General features: G+C 42.6%; 2 protein-coding genes across 3 annotated transcripts in view; one reads left to right on the top strand and one right to left on the bottom strand.

Annotated features, from left to right (window-relative positions):
- Nucleotides 1–1,684, top strand: part of tm9sf3 (transmembrane 9 superfamily member 3) — a 45,699-nt gene extending 44,015 nt beyond the window's left edge. Inside the window, exon 15 of the mRNA XM_060926252.1 lies at nt 33–1,684. Within this exon, the coding sequence (XP_060782235.1) occupies nt 33–100 (68 nt within the window). The 3' untranslated portion in view covers nt 101–1,684. The remainder of the gene's footprint in view (nt 1–32) is intronic.
- Nucleotides 1,685–2,367: 683 nt separating this feature from the next.
- The window catches only part of prdx3 (peroxiredoxin 3), a 33,009-nt gene continuing 13,449 nt past the window's right edge, over nt 2,368–21,927 (bottom strand). For both annotated transcript variants that reach the window (XM_060926255.1, XM_060926254.1), the window contains exons 4-7: nt 6,428–6,563; nt 6,167–6,270; nt 2,667–2,832; nt 2,368–2,575 (exon numbers count right to left, since the gene is read on the bottom strand). In XM_060926255.1, the coding sequence (XP_060782238.1) occupies nt 2,525–2,575; nt 2,667–2,832; nt 6,167–6,270; nt 6,428–6,563 (457 nt within the window). In that variant the 3' untranslated portion in view covers nt 2,368–2,524. The remainder of the gene's footprint in view (nt 2,576–2,666; nt 2,833–6,166; nt 6,271–6,427; nt 6,564–21,927) is intronic.

Here is a 21,927-nt window from a genome sequence, read left to right as displayed (position 1 = left end):
TGGGGTGTTCTTAATTTCATATGTCCTTCCAGGAGCCGTTGGTTACATGGGAACAAGTGCCTTTGTGAGAAAGATCTACACAAACGTGAAGATTGACTAGCCAGGCTATGGCATCTGTGCAATCGGCTGACGTTTCCCAGCAGCGGCGGACACGAGTCTTTGTTCCTTTTTTGCAAGAAGAGATTGTGATCTTATCTTGTATAAATCTAGTTTTCCATTTTCTCAACAAATTCAAGGTTGCAAGGGTGTGTACGTACACAGGCAAATAATGGAAGATGAAATAAACACGAGTTTTATTTTTTTTTTTTAATCAACTTTCATTTCTTTCCTCTGGAGCAAATGTGTAGACTGACTTTTTTTTTTTTTTTTGCAGTTTAAATACTTTGGTTCTCCTCTGATAACTCTGTCCCACCCAGCATGAGTGAACGTAGACCTTTATCGATGGAGTAGTCTAGCTCTCTTCAGTGAAGAGGCCGAAGTACATGGAGAGCCTTTGTTCTGTTGTAGGAGAATATTGGAGAGTTGCGATTGTGTCCATGCTCCGACTGTCTGTCTGTCTTTTTGTATTGTCAAGTTGAGTGGTGATGTATTGTTTGAAACACTTTGTTTCCATTCACCCAGAGCGTAGTGTAACTTTGCGTTCAAAAGACGAAAGAAAAAAATGTTGGTTACTAGCTTTTCTGCCACCGGTCTTAACAACCCATCACTTTACACTACATGGTTCAGATTATCATACAGGACCGAAATGAGGCATGAATCACTCCGTTCCAGATCCAGGTCACAGATTAACGTACGGTCCAGTCATCTGCAACAAGCGTGGATGTTTTTAAATTCGTTGTTTCATAGTGGTCTTGTGTTTTCCAGATTAGTCTTACTTTTAATATCGGGATTTAAATGAAGTTGAGTGTGCAGATTATAAACGGATGGGGGTAAACCTGTATATAACCTTAACGTAACTGTAGAAGTAGATTTCAAAATGTATTTTGGTTGTACAGATATTACATTTTTTTTAAAAATTCAGCTGAATGATTTTGTCTCTTTATTTTGGGAGCTTGGGGTGGGTGGCACCTTCACATTTTGCCTGTTAATGCATGACATTTTCATCTTGTATAACTTTTTTTTACCTGCTTTCTTTGGCTTTTTCTTTGCTGTGTGACTCCTGACACATGCTCAAGTACAGCGTTGTGTAACTGTTCAAAAAAAAAAAATCTGGAGTGCTGCTTGTAGAGGAAATGACCATCGTATCCATTTTTTTTTCCTTTTTATTTATGATTTAAAGCTTTAAATGGCTCTCCGTGTGCTGAACAGCCGCCTCCCTCCCTCCCTCTTGTTAACTTCCCCATTCATTACCAGAAGCAGCATTGTGAATGTTGGACACATGCAGAGTTTCTGCGAGCATACTGTAATGGGCGACTTGTACTTTTTATTTGATGTTTTCCTAACTACAGGAAGTGCCACAGGAGCACTCTGGCAAAGCTCGTATTTTTCGTTCTGCTGTATACAGTATGTAACTAAAGATGTCTGAGACATAGCAAATTTTTTCCTTTTTCTAATCCCCTCAAATGCCAGATGATTTATGGCCCCTCATGTCATGAACCTTGTGATGTCGGAAAAGACATTTTAAAACACGCTATACTTGTTGTAAAAAGGAAAAAAATAAACAAATGTTTATGTACAGAGGTTATATAGGTATGGTTTGAATTCTGACAGTGAAGCACAATCTTCTTGGTTTTTTCCTTCTAGATTTCAAAACAAGGAAGGAATAAGAATGATACTCTATTCCACTTTCACGTGATTTCATACACACTCGCCCATCCTCTTTCTGACTCATACCTACAATTATCCACTCAGCAGTGTGATGTATAAAAGCATACAAGGGCTTTGATGTCAGAATAGGGAGGGAAATGTGATCACAGTGACTTTGGCTGCTTTGAGTATTTCCAAATTTGCTCATCTAGAATTTTCAGACACAAATGTTTGGTGGGAACTGCCTCGGTAGGGTGAAAGGTCAGAGGATGATGACCAGGCTCACAGGAAGTCTACAGCAATTTTTTTTGGCAGCTGAACAAGGGTGGGTTTCCTAAAAGCGTTGTGGCACAAAGAGCATCACGAACACTCTTTCTACTTAAGATGCTCTTCACATTAAGAGGCTTCTGGGAAACCCACCCCTAGGAAAGCATCTTCGGAAACAAACTGTCATCAACAGCAGGACAAGGCATCACTCCTGCCAGCTAGGAACTGGAATCCAAAGCTACGGTTCAAGATCAGAAAGATGGCACCAAGTCTATAGGGTATTCTTACCAGAAAGTAGAACAGAATTTTAACAAGAAAACGCTTGCTTTTAGGGAAAAAAAAAAAACCTAATGATTCACCAACAGCAGTGTCACTTTTATTTGTATCCATGGCAAACGTTCTATACAGATCACTGAAATCATTTTCTGTTGAAGTATTTGGGTAGTGCAATTCCAAGTCAGACTAAATATTGTGTATGATCTACAAGAAGCAAATTTGACATGAGTTCCTTTCAGTTGACTTTTTCAAAGTACTCCTTGGACCCCTCTGGAGTTGGCTTTATCTGAAATACAAAATTCATTTATAAAATGTCAACTTTTTTTGGTACCAACCTCAAATCAATCTGATTTTTTTTTTCTCCATAAAATGTTTACCGTGGGTGATTTTGGGGTCCAGCTGGCCGGGCAAACCTCTCCATGGCTCTCCACAAACTGGAAAGCCTTAACGAGGCGCAGCGTCTCATCAACAGAGCGGCCTACTGGAAGGTCATTGATGCTCATGTGTTTGACGACACCATTGGGATCGATGATAAACAGCCCCCTACATAGGGATAGATTCAGTTATTGGAAAAGCATCTTAAACTTTTTTTTTTAAACATTTATGCTCATGAATACATACTTTTTTGTTCATGTTTGTACATCAGATACAGACAGATCTTACACAGAAGTGTTTTACTAGGAAATATGCCACTCGTATTTTTCATACGTGCTACATCTGGGACATGGAGATCCACAACTATGACATCTCTATACGTCACTTGTGAGGATATTGAATTATTTTGATAAATTGGGGTACTTTTTGTTTGTGAATGTGTCAATATAATAAGATGATCATACAGCAGTTTGAAGATATAAAGTTTATCTTCTTGTGTTGAAAAATAGTTCGCTCCGCTCACTTGATATATACACACATTCACCACTCAAAGATAAACTTCATATCTTCACGCCACTGTGTAACATCCTCTATGTATGCACTAGAAGTATATTTAAAAAAAAAAGGAAAGAGAGACCTGTGTAGGTCTGAGCACAGCCTTTTTCTGATTGGGGGATAGAAGCTACGGTACATAAATAGGAAAAAAAAAAATAGCCCGCCCAGAAATACAATGACGCCAGGATTTGAACAGACGTTGCAAAACCTGTTCCTTTCCTAGCTAGTGCTCTAGACCACACAGAAGTATGTCACAAAGTGAGGTTATGTAACACGGCGTGTCTGTAGTCAGTACGCATTGGTGCCACACCACGACTGTGGAATCACTACCTGAGGCCAGCACGCCAATTATATTCTTAAACATGCTTGAACTCGGTTTAAAAAAAAAAAAAACCCCACACAGGTGCCTCTACTAGACTGGTACCAAAATTAAAAAAAAAAAAAAAAAAAAGTGCTTATTTAAGGAGTTAAAGGCATTTTTGAGACAAAGTCGGCAAACAGTCTTATTTTGTCAATTTGGGTGTGCCGAATTCAAATCTGCCGAGCTCTATCTGACCTCTGTTGACCTCTAGAGGTCATTGAACTTTGGGCCTGTAAACGTCTCAGCTGAACCCAGTTTCTCAGCTTTCTAAGGAATGAAATGTACTAAAATGATTAATGAAGTTAGCAAATGGCCTGGTTTGTTAAATGTTTAGGTGCTGAATTCATTTTTCATTTGTAAAACGACATATGACCTCTGATAACCTCAAGGTCATTAAACTTGGCCTATAGGCCTATGCATTTAACGGCATTTTTAAACTGACTTTACTCCCCCAAAAAGAATATGAACAGACAAAAAACAAATAGAAAGGAACAAATACAACATTAAATGCCAGTCCATGTACATGTGACTTACTTTTCACAATGAGAATGCCGAGGCGATCACCTTACATAACACCGCATTACATTTAGCGGTTATTGTTTATACAAAGCTACTGAAAAAAGGACAGATTCAGCAGCATACAAAATGTGGGGGCATACAGGGTATACAGGTTAATCAGGGTTAGTATATATGAGAGTTTTTTTCTTTGTTTTTTGTAAAGGCTTTACCCCATTTAAAACAAAAAAAACAACAAAGAAAAAAACTCTCATATATACTAACCCTGATTAAGCTGTATACCCTGTATACCCCCACATTTTGTATGCTGCTGAATCTGTCCTTTTTTCAGTAGCTTTGTATAAACAATAACCGCTAAATGTAATGCGGTGTTATGTAAGGTGATCGCCTCGGCATTCTCATTGTGAAAAGTAAGTCACATGTACATGGACTGGCATTTAATGTTGTATTTGTTCCTTTCTATTTGTTTTTTGTGTCTGTTCATATTCTTTTTGGGGGAGTAAAGTCAGTTTAAAAATGCCGTTAAATGCATAGGCCTATAGAGATCTTGCAGTCACGTGACCGGAAAGTACACAACCGCCATCGTGTCGGTCAAAAACACCGCTGAATACTGCTGCACTCGTGTACAGAATGGATCAATTTCAACCGACGGACTACACGGCTCATTTTTCTAATGAACAGATAACTAGATACATGTCTAAAATAAACGATCTACAGATTTGTGACCCTTATGGCTTTCCGGACGGAGTTTTCACGACCGGATTTTGAACTGCCAGCGGAATACCCGGACGTGTATGATTACCTCATCAACTTTCTCTCGCTGTTCAGTGGTGAAGCACTGCGTGCCTATAAATCTCTGGACAGTTTTCTTTACAGAAATTCAGGATTTGTCAGCGACTCAGATGTGGCATCTTGTAAGCAAGAAAATGATCCTCACTGGATGGGTAAGTCACTTAAGTATTGAGTATAGCACTGACCAGCCAATTATAGAATAAGGTAATTCCAAATCGTCCGTCTTGTTTACATGGATCTGGCGTTGGAGAGGTAGAGGCTTGGCAGTGGAGATTTGAGTAGCTGTTTTCTGAGCTTAGTCAACAGGCCGGCTCTGCCTGTAGCCTCGCTTTTGCTTCCGCTCCCGGCGCCGCCTCCTTCGCTTTGCTTCCGATAACAATCCACGGAGACCCCGCTGGTCTCGCTATCTGGTCTTGTCCGGAATGTTTTGTTTTTTTTCTCGTCCGGAATGTTGTGCATGCGATGGAAATCGCTACAAACCGTCATTTTCTGCTGGAAACCAATGTCCAGTAAGTCCATACGGTTGTAGTGGATATTGAAGTCCGGTACAGACGAACAACGCGCAAAAATACACACAAAAAACATAAAAACCGTGCACAGGTAGGGAGAGCTTGTAGCCGCAGCCGTTGTAGTAGAATTGTATATAGTAGGGTTTTCCAGAAGAAAAGGTAGAAGTAAAAGCAGAAGTAGAACCAGAAGTAGAAGGCGGAATATGGCGTTTGACCGACAAGATGGCGTCTGTCACAATCTGGATCGGCTGTGACGTCACATGCAAGATCTCTATAGGCCAAGTTTAGTGACCATGAGGTTATCAGAGGTCATATGTCGTTTTACAAATGAAAAATGAATTCAGCACCCAAACATTTAACAAACAAGGCCATTTGCTAACTTCATTAATCATTTTAGAACATTTCATTCCTTAGAAAGCTGAGAAACTGGGTTCAGCTGAGACGTTTACAGGCCCAAAGTTCAATGACCTCTAGAGGTCAACAGAGGTCGGATAGAGCTCGGCATATTGCAGATTTGAATTCGGCACACCCAAATTGACAAAATAAGACTGTTTGCCGACTTTGTCTCAAAAATGCCTTTGGGTGTCACAATTCTGGATTTTGGTACCAGTCTATACAGGCTTCAGCCAAAAACAAAAGTGACCAAATATGTATTAACCCCACTGGAGTTTATAAGGAATACTTTGTGTTAAATACAATAATAATACAATTTGTAGTTAAATATGGTTTTCTAAATAATGAATTTATTTAACAAGGATAATATAAATACCTCAGTGCTATTCCTGGCCCCTCCAGTAGCACTCCATAGTCTCTGGACACCTGCTTGTTGAGATCAGACAGCAAGGGGATGTGGATTTTTCCCAATCCTCCACTCTACAGGCAAACAAGAGAGAGGCCAAAGTTCACCAGAGCATTATCACCCGCCTCAGCAATTTCTCTCCTGAAGCTCATTTGGATGCAAAACCAGTGTTTATATGGAAAAAGTGCATTATTCACCGTCATTGGTGTCATTGTGGCTGAATGTTTCTACCTTTCGAGGGGTGTTGGTCCAGGCCAGGTGAGTAAAGTGAGAGTCCACAGACACGCCCACCACCTTACAGTTGATATCATGGAATTCGCTGGCTTTGTCACTGAATGCGATGATTTCTGTAGGGCAGACGAATGTACTGCAAAAAGAACAATGAAAAATCACGCCACACCATAGTTGATTATTTTCACCGTCATATTGTAATCTTGACTTAGTCATTCAATAATGCAACATAGGCTGAACAGCAGCATTTACCTATTCAACACAGTTGAGTTTTTTTTTTTTTTTTAACCTTATTTTATTATTTTTAAATAACAAGCAGTACAGGAAAAGTAACAAAGAAAAAAACATCAAAAACAAGAACAATAACAAATTAACAAATTGGGGAAGATGATCCATATTTATATTCGTTTTCCTTTCAAGTCAGTCGGGGCTGGGATTTGTCCTTGAATGCAGTCCATTTCTGCCATTTTTGTTCAAAGTCCCCTTCTCTGACCCTTAGGCAAAAAGTTTTTCCATGGTGTAGATTTCCTTGACAATGTCCAGCCATTGTCTTCGTCTTGGTGGGGAGATGTGTTGCATTTCAGCCAGTTCCTTGTCATGGCTTTTTCAATAGCGAGTATCAATATTTTAAAGAGGTCAGTGTCTTTTCTATTGCCCCCACAGGTATTAGCCCGAGGTACACAATCCAGGGGTCCATCGGGACTTTTTGGTTTAATATTTCCTCCATTATTTGAATGACATTTTTCCAAAACAGTTGTATTTTTGCACAGGACCAAAAGATATGCGAGTGACCAGCATCCATATGTCCACAATGAATTGGTTGAAGAATGTTGTGTGCAACACATGGAATGCCAGTCACTCTCAGACACTGATATTGAATTCTTGTTCCCACTTTGATTTAACATATAATGAATTAATTCCATTACATTTTTGGAAACCTCTATAAAAAAGTTTAGATACAATCTTTGGAGTTTGTTTATAAGCATCTGTTAGAATTACGATTATCTCATTAACATCTGCTGATAGGAACTTGACTTCTTTGTCGTAAAAGTGTCGTAGCTGTAGATAGCGGTAGAAATCTTTGTTTTTCAAAATTTTTGAAGGTTTTCCCTTCAGTTATGCCTTGGTCACAACCGGCCATACGTGCTCCTATGGCCGGTCTACATGCAAAAACGCACGCGTGCGACGTGCTGATTTTCGAGCCGTGGACTGGCCACAGAGGTTCGTCATGTCAAACAAACTCTACGGGCGCTTACGTTTTTTTCAGGTTGCAAGACAAACTTACGGCCAATGCGTGTCTTTCTCCATGAAAAAAATAAATAAATAAAACGCAGCGATTTGGGAAACGCCAAAAATCGCACGGCCAAAAAATCGTACATCCGGTTGTGATCTAGGCTTTAGTGTGCAAACAGCTGTTATTCCCCTTTCTCTCCACTTCATAAAAGTGTCAGCTGACTGTGCAGGACCAAACTTGGGTGTTTGAGAGGGCCATATTAGTAGTTTGCTGTCACCCTCCATATTGTTTTTCTTGACAATCTCAAACCATGTTTTCAAAGTGTCTCCTATAATAGCATTGTTTTCCTCATGATCTATATATTCTTTTCCCCCTAGCTTAGCAGGGGGTTGCAATCTACTTGCATTCAATTCAATATGTTTCCTCTTTGCTTGGTATGTTGGGGAACACCAGTAGACAGTCAGTGCGTTTACATGCACATAGAGAAAATCGAATTTCTGCTGTAGCTCGACTGAAATCGAAGTTCTAAATGCCATGGAAACACCTTAGCTCGGCTGAAATCGAACCGAACTGGATTTCTCGTAATCGAGCTACGCGACCTAGATTATGCGATTGTAGCCGAGCTACTTAGTGCATGTAAACCCTATCGAGCTACGTAGTCGAGCTACTTACTTCAGCACTGCCCCTTCCGGAAGTGACGAGTGACGAGACCACAAGCGGGAAACACAACAGCCTCGGTCGGCATGACAACAGTAGTAGTAGCGAGCAGCAGAAGAGGTCAGGAGGAACAAGGAGAACGAACGAACGAACGAAGAGAAAATGGCGAGCAGAACACGGAACTGATAACTTTGTTTATACTCTTGAATAGCTCTTCTTCATGACGACAACCGGAAGTGTACCAACACGATGGGGCGTGTAGCGCCACCTGTGGCTCGGGTGCACAATGTACCTCACACAATAGCTCGATTTCCTTGCGTGCATGTAGGATTGGATTTCTCTGGCACCCCTGCTGGGACCCTTAGCTCGATTACCGACAGTAGCTCGATTTGGATGTGCATGTAAACGCATTGAGTGTCTCTCAGTTGAGACTTGTAATAATATTGTTTTAGGTTTGGCAGGGCTAGGCCTCCTTGTTCTTTATCTAGCTGCAGAGTTTTGAATTTTACCTCTGGCTTTGCACCTGCCTAGATGAATCTGGATATCAGCTTGTCCCATGATGTAAACTGGGATTTTAACAGGAAGTGAGAGCAAGACATATAGTAATCTGGGCAATACATTCATCTTTATCACCTCTATCCTTGAACTGAAATCCAATATTGATGTTGACCATCGCGTTATACCTTTCTGAATTCTATTGTTTAAAGTACCATAATTAGTCTCATACAAATCATTTAAGTTCTGTGTGATTATTACACCTAAATATTTTATACATTGTGTCCCACTTTAGTTTATATTTATTCCTGATTTTGCTATTTGGTATGTAATTTAAACAGAGTACCTGTGTTTTTGTGATGTTCAGTTTGTACCCCGACATCTGTCCAAAACTTTCCAAAGTTTAGGGAATGTTAAGTTTGGGATTTTTAAGTAAGTGACGACATCATCTGCAAATAGTCATACCTTATGTTCCTCTGTTGATATGGTAATCCCTTCCAGTTCATGATTTTGTCTAATATCTTGGGCTAACGGTTCAATGAATAATATGAAGGCAACAGCCCTGTCGTGTGCCTCTGTAAAGTTTGAAACTGCCTATCAGAGAGCCATTTATCCTCAACCTGGCAGATGGGTCACTATATAAAAGCTTTTATGCAACTGATGAATTGGTTATTAAAGCCGAATCTTTCCAGCACTTTATAGAGGAAAGGCCAGCTGGCTCTATCAAATGCCTTCTCGGCGTCGAGGCTGATCAAGGCTGCACTCAGATGTTGGTTTTTAACTTGTTCTAGAATATGTAGTGTACGTCTAATATTGTCCTGCATTTGTCGGCCTTTAATGAATCCAGTTTGATCTTCATTTATTAGGTCTGGAAGATTTTCCAGTCTTTTAGAAATTATGGAAGTGAATAATTTACAGTCTACATGGACTATGGAGATTGGCTGATAAGATTCGCATAACTTTTTTTTTTTTTGCACGCCTTCTTTTGGTATCACTGCTTCTTTCCATGACGGGGGTATTCTAGCATATTTTAGAGTCCAATTCAGAGATTCCAGCAAAGATTCTCTTCGTGCTCTCATGGAAGGTGGTCGCATTTCTCTGCTCTCCTCTCCCTTATCTTCCCTGCTTATGCTCCTCTTGTCTCGTCTGTCTACTGTCTATGCTTTTGAGAGACTCTCTCCGCACTGCTCTCCAAACTAAAAAAATCATGGAATTGATAAACTGGTCTCTTAACGAAAATGACAGTTTTCTCGACAAGAAGCCTGGGCTCGGGGGAACCCGCCTGTCCTGCCGGAACGTTCGCGGCTGGCTACACGATGGATGCGTGGGAGCAGTGGCGGGTCGTGCGCCTGGCGATTCTTTCTGTGGAGGACATTGAAGACATCTACCTATTCGGAACCATGATTACAGGACTTTTGCTGATTGGATTAGGCATTGCCCTGGTTTATCGAGGAAATCAGAAAACGGTGACCGCTGTTCAAAGCCCCATAAAGCTGCCCGACATGATTGAAGCGGTGGGCAGAGCTGTTGGCACTCATACTGTGGCTATTCAGAACTTGAACCGCAACATAGATGACATCATTGAGAAGCTTTCGGCTTTGCAAAGGAAATGGATTGATTCGGAGACCAGAATGGACAAACAGAGTGGTCGTCTAAAAGAATGCGTCTACTCGCCCCAAGACCAAACAATCCCAATCTTATCTGCTTTCGGCTCCCTCAGACAGCACCGACCTCGTCCAAGGCTGTTGCTGGGACAACAACTCCCCCTGAAGGTCACTGCTGGGAGACGCTCTCGCATTCCTTCCCCCACTTCCCGCGGTCACCACTTTTACCCCCAGTGTGACAAGCGGGTGCACAACCAGCGCCGTCATGGCTGCAGGAACGGACGGCTGCTTGCTTGCGCTGGGTTACTTCTACCTCCCACCCCGATCGCCCCCTCCCCCCTCAAGTCCCGAGTTTATGTTGTAAAGTGTACTTGTGTTATTTTGTGCTTATGTGCTGAGGTTTTTTTTTTTTAATGTTCCCACACTGTACTCCTCACAGGAGCATAGTGTGGGGGTTGCTTTTTTTCTCCTCATGTTACTCTGTATTTTTCTTTTCATCCCTGTCTTCCTGTCCTGTCTACTCTACTCTCCCTCTGTCAATTGTGTGTATGTAAGGACAGGTTGATGGTCAATTGCGCTGGTACTTGTGACTAGTGACAGTAAAGGGTTCATTCAAAAAAAAAAAAAGTGGGTGCAAGGTCCTCTCTTTAAAAAAAAAAAAAAAAAAAAAAAACTTATACCACTCATTTGGGAATCCATCGCTCCCTGGGCACTTACTGTTTTTCAAATTACTGATAGCGCTATCTAATTCCTTTTTTGTGATTGGGGTGGACAATGATTTGTTTTGTACTTCTCCTACGTGGGGAAGATCCAGTGATAAATATTTATCAACTGATTCCTCATTTATTAGGTCTGGTTGTGAGTATAATGTCCTATAATATTCCTTGAAGCAGTTTTCTTTTCCCTGAGGTTCGAGTACTACTACATTACTTAATGGGTCTATAATCTATAGTTTTGTTGAGTTCTAAGGTGTCTTGCTAATGCCTTTGTTGCTTTTGGGCCCGATTCGTAACAAGTTGTTTTATAAATCTCAATTTCTTTTCCAAGTCATCTGTCACCATTGCATCTATTTGTTTTCTAACTTCTTTTAACTGGTCTGTTAATCTTATATATTTGTTTCTCTAATTTTCTCAATTCCTCCTCTAATTTATCATCCGTTATTCTCCTCATCTTATTAACGTGAGCAGTCCTTGAGATCAGATTCCCTCTCATAACTGGCTTAACTGTATCCCAAATTATTGCTGGTTCTATTTCACTATTCTTGTTATCTTCAATACAATCCCTAATTTCTCTTTATTTCATTCACGGTCGTTTGGTTATTCAGGATTCCGATATTCATTCTCCATAATGTGTTTTTACGTCCGTCATTTAAGTGTATAGTTAAATAGATTGTGTTATGATCTGATACATCTGCTATTCCTATAGAGCATTCTTTCACCTTATGTCTGTCTGAGATATTCACCAGAAAATAATCTATTCGTGAGTGTATCTGATGAGTAGCCGAATAACATGTGAAGTCCTTCTCAAGAGGATGGAGATTCCTCCAGACATCAAACATCAGTTTTAATCAAAGAGACCATACAGTCTCTTTGATTGAGATTTTTTGACATATGCGATTTATGTTGTTTTTTGCTAGTCGTGTCTATTGAGTAATTCAAAGTTGTGTTCCAGTCTCCAGCACAGGTTAATATCCCTTCACTTAAAGCAATAATTTTGTCAAAGAGCAGAGTGAGAAGTTTATCACTTTCTGGAAGAACATATATACAGGCAAATGTGACCAGGACATTATCAAGTCTTCCTTTAACTATGCTGTACCTCCCCTCTTTATCTCCTCCTTCCTTAATTAGTTCAAAATTCAGAGGGTTAGACACGAGAATAGCCACTCCTATTTTTCTACTATTTTTACAAGAGCTGTAAAAATAATTCAAGTATCCAAACATTTTCAACTTATTGTGTTCTTTATTCGACGCGTGTTTCCTGAAGCATTACAACCTGTGATTTATCTTTTTTTTTTTTTTAGCTTTGCGAATACTCTGCGTCTCTTAATTGGATTTCTTAGGCCATTTACATTCAAAGATACGATCTTCAAGTTATGTGACCCTGCCATATGTATCACATGAAATATTGGTGTCCCCCAAGAGAAGAAAAAAAAAAACAAAAAACAGTAATAACAGTAACTATGCTACCAAAGAGAACATAAAACGTAGGCCTCCAGGTGAGGAGGAGATCTATCTCCCCGAGTGACCCTGTTGGAAGGTCGAAGGTAAAGCCTCCCATAAAAAGAGGGCCCAATATTAGAGATGGTTATTAAGTCTGGCAAAATAACTATCGCCATCCTATGAGTCCAACATATGTCCTAATTGAAACCACTCTTACCATATACAAGATGATTAAACAATGTGGCCAAAGGGTCATTCAAATGAAATATTCAAACATTGTAAGTTACCACAAACTTATTTGTCAGAGCGTAGCAGAGAAGCCTTGGGTGTTTTCCTCTGTGTTATCTCTCTGGAACTCCTGCAGTTTCTTCCTCGCTCTCTGTGCGGCGGAGGCCCCCCTGACGGTCTGCTCCCATCCAAGCAGATCAGCCAAGCGTGTGTCCAGGGCGGGCTCTCGCTCGCTCACCTGCGGCAGCTCCGCTTCATATCCCCGTCTCTGTAGCTCTCGCCATGCCACCTCTGCGCTGCTACAAGTTCAGACCCCGGTGTCCCAGTAGATCCTCATGCTGGTGTAAGGCGTTTGAAAACGGATTCCTTTCCCCTTTAGTTCTTTCTTGACTGGTGTTGTACTCCTTACGTTTAACGATCTCAGCCGCGTAGTCATGATCGAAGTAAATCGCCCTGTTGTCATGCAGTATTTTGCCCCTTTTCCAGGCCTCCCTTAACACCAATTCCTTGGTAGTGAACTCCTGGAAGGTGACAATTATTGGCCTGGGTGGGTCTTCGGCTCGGGGTTTCTGTGCCAGGGAACGGTGCGCTTGCTGAATTTTCAAATCTTAATCCTGCGGCAGAGGCATCTCATGTCTGAGGAGAGTTGTGATGAATGATAATACGGAGCTTTCCTCCTCGCCCTCAGACGCCGAATATGTGGATGTTATTACGTCTGGATCAGGACTCCAGGTCCGTTAATTTAGCTTGGATAATCTTTTGCTGTTTGACACAGGCTGAAAGCACCTCATTTACCTCCACTGCCCAATCCTCCACACGCCCCACCCGGGTCTCTGCTTCGCCTACTCGGCTGGACAGGCTTTGCATCTCTTTTGTAAAGTTGTCGAGTTTATCGTTAATTCCTTGACCCAAGAGGTTGATTTTCTGTATCAGGGAATCATTACCTCCATTCAGATCAGATTTAAGTTCCTTAATTGCTGCCATTAAGTCAGTTGAGTTTATGGCCAAGTTTACATTAGCCCGTATCTGTCTCGTTTTCTTCGCGGATGCACTGTCCGTTTACATTAAAACGCCTGGAAACGGGAATCCGCCAGGGTCCATGTATTCAATACAGATCGTGTCTGGTCCGGTGCTGTGTAAACATTGAGAATACGCGGATACGCTGTGCTGAGCTCTAGCTGGCGTCGTCATTGGACAACGTCACTGTGACATCCACCTTCCTGATTCGCTGGCGTTGGTCATGTGACGCGACTGCTGAAAAACGGCGCAGACTTCCGCCTTGTATCACCTTTCATTAAAGAGTATAAAAGTATGAAAATACTGCAAATACTGATGCAAATACTGCCCATTGTGTAGTTATGATTGTCTTTAGGCTTGCCATCCTTCCACTTGCAAGTGGTAAGTGACGCGCATGCCCGATATGCACTGAGATCACACACACAGCGGCTCAGTCCCGAATCACTGCTCGTGTGCTTCACTCGCGCACTCTGTGAGCTGCGCAGGGCCGGAGTGCGCACCCTCCAGAGGGCACTCACTGTTCAGGGCGGAGTGATTTGGAGCGCAGGATGCCTGCGGAGCCGAGCGTATCCGTGTATTGGCGTTGCTGTGTGCACGCAAATCGTGTATTGGCGTTGCTGTGTGCACGCTAATCGTTTTAAAAACGTTAATCTGATGATCCGCTGATACGGTCTAATGTAAACCCCACCCATGTTTCCTCCAGTTTTCATGGCCTCATCCGCGCCGCCGCTCATCTGCTGCGCCTCGGGGTTGCTAGTTTTGTATGTTCGACACAAAATCTAATTAACGAGTTTTTAAAGCGGGAAAACAAACTTTTCTGGGAGAATGGTCACATGCACGTCTAATCACTCCATAAGCTAACTGGAAGTCCCTATTCAGCACAGTTTTAAACTGCAACTACAGAAGTCAGGATGAAACAGCTTAAATCACACATGTTTGATTATTATGCTTTCACCAGTCTGTTCACAACACACACTATGACCGAACGTATACAACCCCTGGCAGCAGCAAAAAAAAAAAAAAAAAACTACTCTGGAAGATACTTGTCGCAAAAAATCAATTTCACAGGTATGACACAGTTATTTTTGTTTAACAGCTGAACATAAAAACATACCTCAAAAACAAATTACATTGTAATTAATAGCACGTTTTTCCTGATCAAGTAGAGGAAAAAAAAAGAATTATGGAAATCACCTTGTAATCTGCATTTCTAAAACAAATACCTGCACAAATCTAAATATGCTAATTAATCTGCAGTTAAGAGACCTGAATGAGTTGTTGCACCTGGCTGATTGAAAGGAAGCATGGCCCCAACAAGAGAGCCGTCAAACAATGCAAAAGGATTATAAAACTCCTTCAAGAAGGTGATTTAACATTCAGTACGTTTACACGCACATCCAAATCGAGCTGCTGTCGGTAATTGAGCTAAGGGTCCCAGCAGGGGTGCCAGAGAAATCCAATCCTACATGCACACAAGGAAATCGAGCTATTGTGTGAGGTACATTGTGCACCCGAGCCACAGGTGGCGCTACATGCCCCATCGTGTTGGTACACTTCCGGTTGTCGTCATGAAGAGCTATTCAAGAGCATAAACAAAGTTATCAGTTCTGTGTTCACAAGAAGAACGACGACAAGGACAGCAACATCGAGATATATATTTAACTCCTTAAGCTGAATGAGCATGAACTCTATCTCCTCATTGCTCCAGAAGTGCACGTTTCTACTACTGTTGTCATGCCGACCGAGGCTGTTGTGTTTCCCGCTTGTGGTCTCGTCACTTCCGGAAGGGGCAGTGCTGAAGTAAGTAGCTCGACTACGTAGCTCGATAGGGTTACATGCACCAAGTAGCTCGGCTAAAAATCGCATAATCTAGGTCGCGTAGCTCGATTACGAAAAATCCAGTTCAGTTTGATTTCAGCCGAGCTAAGGCGTTTCCATGGCATTTAGAACTTCAATTTCAGTCGAGCTACGGCAAAAATTCGATTTTCTCTATGTGCATGTAAACGCACCGAGTGTGTGACAAAAGATGCTGGTTGTTCCCCGTCAGCTGTGTTTAAAATTTGGAGCAAGTACAAACCAAATGGGAAGGTTGTAAAGACATATGGGTAGACCACAGAAGACGTCAAAGTGTCAGGACAGGAAACTGAAAGCAATATGCCTCGAGAATATAAAATGCAATACAAAACAAATGAAAAATAAATGGGCAGAAACAGAAGTCAGTGTTTGTGATTGAACTGTCCGAAATGGGATTTACATCCAGAAAAGTCAAACGAAACCCGTCATGAACACCTAAACAGAAGAGAACAAGGTTACAGTGGGCTGAAGAGAAGTTATAGACCGCGGATGATTGGATGAAGTGATGTTCAGTGATGAATCTGCATTGGCCGAGGAGAAGATGCTGGAACTTTTGTCTGGTGCTGTTCCAGTGAAACATATAAAGATAACTGCCTGAAGAAAACAAGCAAATTTCGGGGGCGCTGTGGGAGTGAGGTAGATGTAGGACGTGTTTCGCACAGGCTCCGCTGGAATGTGACTTTTTTTTTTTACACTTTTATATTATACTTATTTGTTTTGCCAGCGTTAAGCTCTATTATTGCAGCCTTTCACTTTATGTAAACTTTTTTCGCTTGTGGGCACTCCATGATGGCAAGCCATGGGAGAGGCGACGCTACTAAAGCAGGCCGCAGCAAGTCCCGGCTATCACCTCAACCACAATCCCCAGATCAGCCAGATGCTAATGCCACCTTGTTGTTGAATATGAGGGAGATGATGGATGAAACGCGCTCGGACATCCTCAGCAAGTTTGAAACCACCGTCTCGGCAGCAGTTAAAAGAGAGACTGCGGTGGCTTTGGAGCCCTTTGAGAACAGACTCGCTTCATATGGCGAAGCGATCACGGACCTCGAGCGCTCGGCGAATGCTAACGACAGGGAGCTATCCGACCTCTGAGCTAACATTAGCAAGCAACCACTGTTGACTCCCTGTCAAAGAAGTGCGAGGACCTGGAGAGTCGTTCAAGGTGGAATAATGTTCGCCTAGTGGGCCTGCCTGAGGGTTCAGAGGGTCCTCGTCCCACCGAGTTCACGGCCCAGCTCCTACAAGACATACTCGGTCTTGACAATAAACCTATGCTGGACCGGGCTCATCGCACTCTACGTGCCAAGCCTAAGGATGGCGAGCCCCCTCGTCCACTCGTTATTCGGGTGAGCCCGTTTCAAGCCCGGAACCAAATTCTACGCCGAGCTGGAGAAGCTTCCTCTCTTTCCTACATGGGCAGGAGGATCTCGATCTTCCCCGACGGTGGCTAAGAAGCGGGCCACCTTTGCTGCAGTAAAAAAGGAGCTCCATTCCTGCCCGAACGTCAGGTTTGGTCTTCTTTACCCAGCAATGCTACGGATCACTCTGCCCAGCGGACAGACCCACAGGTTTGAGGATCCGACATTGGCGCTGAACTTCATTGAAAAGAATATTAAAAAGGGAGTCACCCCGGACACTATTTAGCTGACATGTTAACTTGCTGTTTTGCTGTTATTGCTGCTGGCCTTGAGGACTACATTTGCCCCTCACCAGGGTTGCCTTGGTTTCTTAATGTGTTCAGTGAGCTACAGTTGAGGTGACACTGATTTTGTTTTCTTATTTACTCCTTGCTTTCTCAATTCTCCCTAACTTGGCTTATGGTGGCTATTTGACTGGAATACAGGAATCATACCTGCAAACTCATGAGGGTTGAAAAAGGTGACAAACTACCGGTAACCCCCCGGCCCCCTTAAACAGCGCGCGATCAAGGAAAATAAAGGGAAAAGACAACATTTAAAACAAAGACAAGATTTATTAATTTTTAGCTTTGCAATTTTCAGTTTTGGATCTGACACCTCATTACATTACCATTAAGGAAGGAAAAGTATAAAAAGTAAAATTTGAATTTAAAAAAAAAGTAATTTTTGAAGTGTGACACTGGAAACTTTCTTCAGCAGACCAGTTTATCATTTTTTAGACCTTTTGGCCCGAACAAGCTGTTCAAGGGCACGTTTATGCTGCTCTGCCATGTGCCTCTTTCGCGCCATGCTATCCTTCTTCACCACCTCTGCCCCATTACCAGCAGCACACCAAATTCAGCCCTCCTTTCCTTCAGTGCTGCCAAATTCATGGTGTGAGAGTGTGTGTGTGTGTGTGTGAGAGAGAGATTCTCTCTCTCTCACACACACACACACACACTCTCTCTCCCTCACATGCACAACTAACTGGTTCTCTGAATACAACCGAGATCAACACATATTACGTTATAATTGACAATCCCACCAATAGTTTCACATAAAAATTATTTCTCTTACCCAAAACACGCGTTTATAGATCCTTATGTTCAACAAAAAAATGACTATTCAAACTGATTTGACATTTTTTTCTGTTTTGTTTCAGCCCACAGAAACATCTTCCGTGTCGCGCGTTCGGTTCAAACGTAACAGCCCCGCCCCTTGCGTCTTACGTCATAAAAACGCGACTCTCAGACCACCAAATCACAGGTACCAAAAAAAAAAAAAACACCCTAAAGCCTCTTTAAATCGCACTCATCGTAACACAGCTTTCTCCGCATACTAAAAATGTTTTTCCGTCTCCAGATGTAATATAGAGTTCCGGAAAAAAAATCAGAAAATATGATTCCGTGAGCTGTTTTCAAGACTCAGTGTCCCGTTCTGCATTGCGTTTGGATGATCTCTGCCATCCTCCTATACACACCCGTATTCAAGAAAACCCCGCCTCTATTCAGTTACAATTCGGGGATACTGTCCAGCGTTCTGTAAGACTGTTGGCTCGTTGGAATGTCATCCAATCAGAGAGACGTTTGAAGTATGAAGAAGGCGGAAATGGTCTGAATGTGGGTGTGAGGAGAAAAGTAGTAGTAGTACTTTGAAGTAGTAGTACATTGAAACCGAATGTTCGGCAACGTAGCCTCCCCCCCCAAAAAAAAAAAACCTTCGGATCTACACGATTCACACAAGTGACCTATTTTGGGATCAAAACGGCAAATTTCGCCGAAAAGTGACTAGTTTGCAGGTATGAGGAATACCTCAGGTAAAAACTGTAGCACCGTAGGTGCCCTTTTGATTTATCACAATTGATTGTGAGATGCTGCAAGTTTTTTGTGTTTGTTTGTCTCTTTTCTTCACATTATCATTTGAGAAAACAAGCAAATTTCCACAATCATTGGTAATATGGGGTTGCATGTCGGTAAAGCACCAGGGAAGATGGCAATCACTACCTCTACAGTAAATGTGCAGGTGTATACTGAAATTTTGGACACTTTTCTCATTTCATCATAACGAATCATTTTGCCACAGAGGAAAGAGCATTAAGACTTTTCTTCAGGAAAGGCAGATCAACTCAGTGACATGACTGGATCGCAATCCGATTGAAAATTGACAGTGGAAATTGGGGGAAAAAAAAAAAGGACCCATGACAAGGTTCCATCCTGCAAAGCTGATCTGTCAACCACTATATGAGAAAAGGTAGAACCTGACTGATGAAGAATATTGTTTTTCATTAGTGAAGTCCATCCATTATCTGTAACCGCTTATCCTGTGCAGGGTCGCAGGTAAGGGTAGTATCTCACTGGGCTGCGACAGCCTGCGACTAGTTGGAGACGCAACAACTGCGATAAAATATGCGAATTAGCGACAATTTTCACTTGGAATCACGCTGAATTGATATTCACACATTTTATCGCAATTGCTGTGTCTCCAACCAGTCGCAGGCTGTCGCAGCCCAGCAAGATACTGTCTCGCACTTCCTGTCTCACGGAAACTGACCTGAGAAGGGTTCGTGACGGCTTTGCAACACCAGCGATGCATTTGCGGCTATTTTGAGAGAAAATTTTGCCGCACAAATTTTTTGAACATGTTCAAAATTTCAGCAACAAAGGAGCGACACTTTGCGACTAACGCGAGGAAATTGAGAAGCCCCGCGAATGTTTCAAGACACTTTTGAAATTCTCTCGCGAATGACGTTCGCAATTTGTCACAAGCTGTCGCAGCCCAATGAGATACTGGCTTAAGCTGGAGCCTATCCCAGCTGACTATGGGCAAGCGGTGGGGTACACCCTGAACAAGTCATCACAGAGCTGACACAGAGACAAACAATCAATCACACTCACATTTACACCTACGGTCAATTTAGAGTCACCAATTAACCTAATCTACATGTCTGCCGGAGGAAACCCACACGGACACAGGGAGAAAATGCAAACTGCACACAGAAAGGCCCCTGTCAGTCGCTGGGCTTGAACCCAGAACCTTCTTGCTGTAAGGCAACAGCGCTAACCACTACACCACCGTGCTGGCCTAGTGAAGTCCATGACTCAAAAATTTCAAGCTATCATACAAGCACGAGAAGGTGTAACAAAATTTTTTGGGGGTTGATGATTCCATAATTTTTCTCTCACTATTGAGCGATTTCATTTTTTCCCCTCTACTCGATCAGGAAAATAATATACCATTATGATAATTTAATTTTTTTGAGGTATGTTTTACAAAGGGTGGCACGGTGGTGTAGTGGTTAGCGCTGTTGCCTCACAGCAAGAAGGTCCGGGTTCGAGCCCCGTGGCCGGCGAGGGCCTTTCTGTGTGGAGTTTGCATGTTCTCCCCGTGTCCGCGTGGGTTTCCTCCGGGTGCTCCGGTTTCCCCCACAGTCCAAAGACATGCAGGTTAGGTTAACTGGTGACTCTAAATTGACCGTAGGTGTGAATGTGAGTGTGAATGGTTGTCTGTGTCTATGTGTCAGCCCTGTGATGACCTGGCGACTTGTCCAGGGTGTACCCCGCCTTTCGCCCGTAGTCAGCTGGGATAGGTTCCAGCTTGCCTGCGACCCTGTAGAACAGGATAAAGCGGCTACAGATAATGAGATGAGATTAAAAGTTTGTGACGGAGTCAAAGGCCTTTGAATAATCAGTATATACTGCATGGACCTGGTTTCTCTTATCAGTCTCATCTGTTATAAAATGTGTAAGTTTTACCCCTTGTGCAACATAATTGGGACCAATAGCATGACCAGGGCCATATCATAAACTTATGAAGATGTTCGTAGTGGAAGCAGAGGTGGCTCCGGGTGCTCCGGTTTCCCCCACAGTCCAAAGACATGCAGGTTAGGTTAACTGGTGACTCTAAATTGACTGTAGGTGTGAATGTGAGGTGGTGTTTACATTAGACCGTATCAGCGGATCATCAGATTAACGTTTTTAAAACGATTAGCGTGCACACAGCAACGCCAATACACGGATACGCTCGGCTCCGCAGGCATCCTGCGCTCCAAATCACTCCGCCCTGAACAGCGAGTGCCCTCTGGAGGGTGCGCACTCCGGCCCTGCGCAGCTCACAGAGCGCGCGAGTGAAGTGCACAAGCAGTGATTCGGGACTGAGCCGCTGTGTGTGTGATCCCAGCGCATATCACTTACCACTTGCAAGTGGAAGGATGGCAAGCCTAAAGACAATCATAACTACACAATGGGCAGTATTTGCATCAGTATTTGCAGTATTTTCATACTTTTATACTCTTTAATGAAAGATGATACAAGGCGGAAGCCCGCGCCGTTTTTCAGCAGTCGCGTCACATGACCAACGCCAGCGAATCAGGAAGGTGGATGTCACAGTGACGTTGTCCAATGATGACGCCAGCTAGAGCTCAGCACAGCGTATCTGCATATTCTCAATGTTTACACAGCACCAGACCAGACACGATCTGGATTGAATACGTGGACCCTGGCGGATTCCCGTTTCCCGGCGTTTTAATGTAAACGGACAGTGCATCCGCGAAGAAAACGAGACAGATACGGTCTAATGTAAACTTGGCCTGAGTGGGAATGGTTGTCTGTGTCTATGTGTCGACCCTGTGATGACCTGGCGACTTGTCCAGGGTGTACCCCGCCTTTCGCCTGTAGTCAGCTGGGATAGGCTCCAGCTTGCCTGCGACCCTGTAGAACAGGATAAAGCGGCTAGAGATAATGAGATGAGAAACAAAAATAGTTTTGTGTCATACCTGTGAATTGTGGTTTTTTGCTACAAAGTAAAAAAATCTGAATGAACATCCTCCAAAGTGTAGTGATTCCAGATTTTTTTT

This window comes from Neoarius graeffei, chromosome 7 (assembly GCF_027579695.1).
Source record: "Neoarius graeffei isolate fNeoGra1 chromosome 7, fNeoGra1.pri, whole genome shotgun sequence".
Classification (NCBI taxonomy): Eukaryota; Metazoa; Chordata; class Actinopteri; order Siluriformes; family Ariidae; genus Neoarius; species Neoarius graeffei.
The sequence above is the reverse complement of the archived record's forward strand: the minus strand, read 5'-3'. Positions and strand labels throughout refer to the sequence as shown.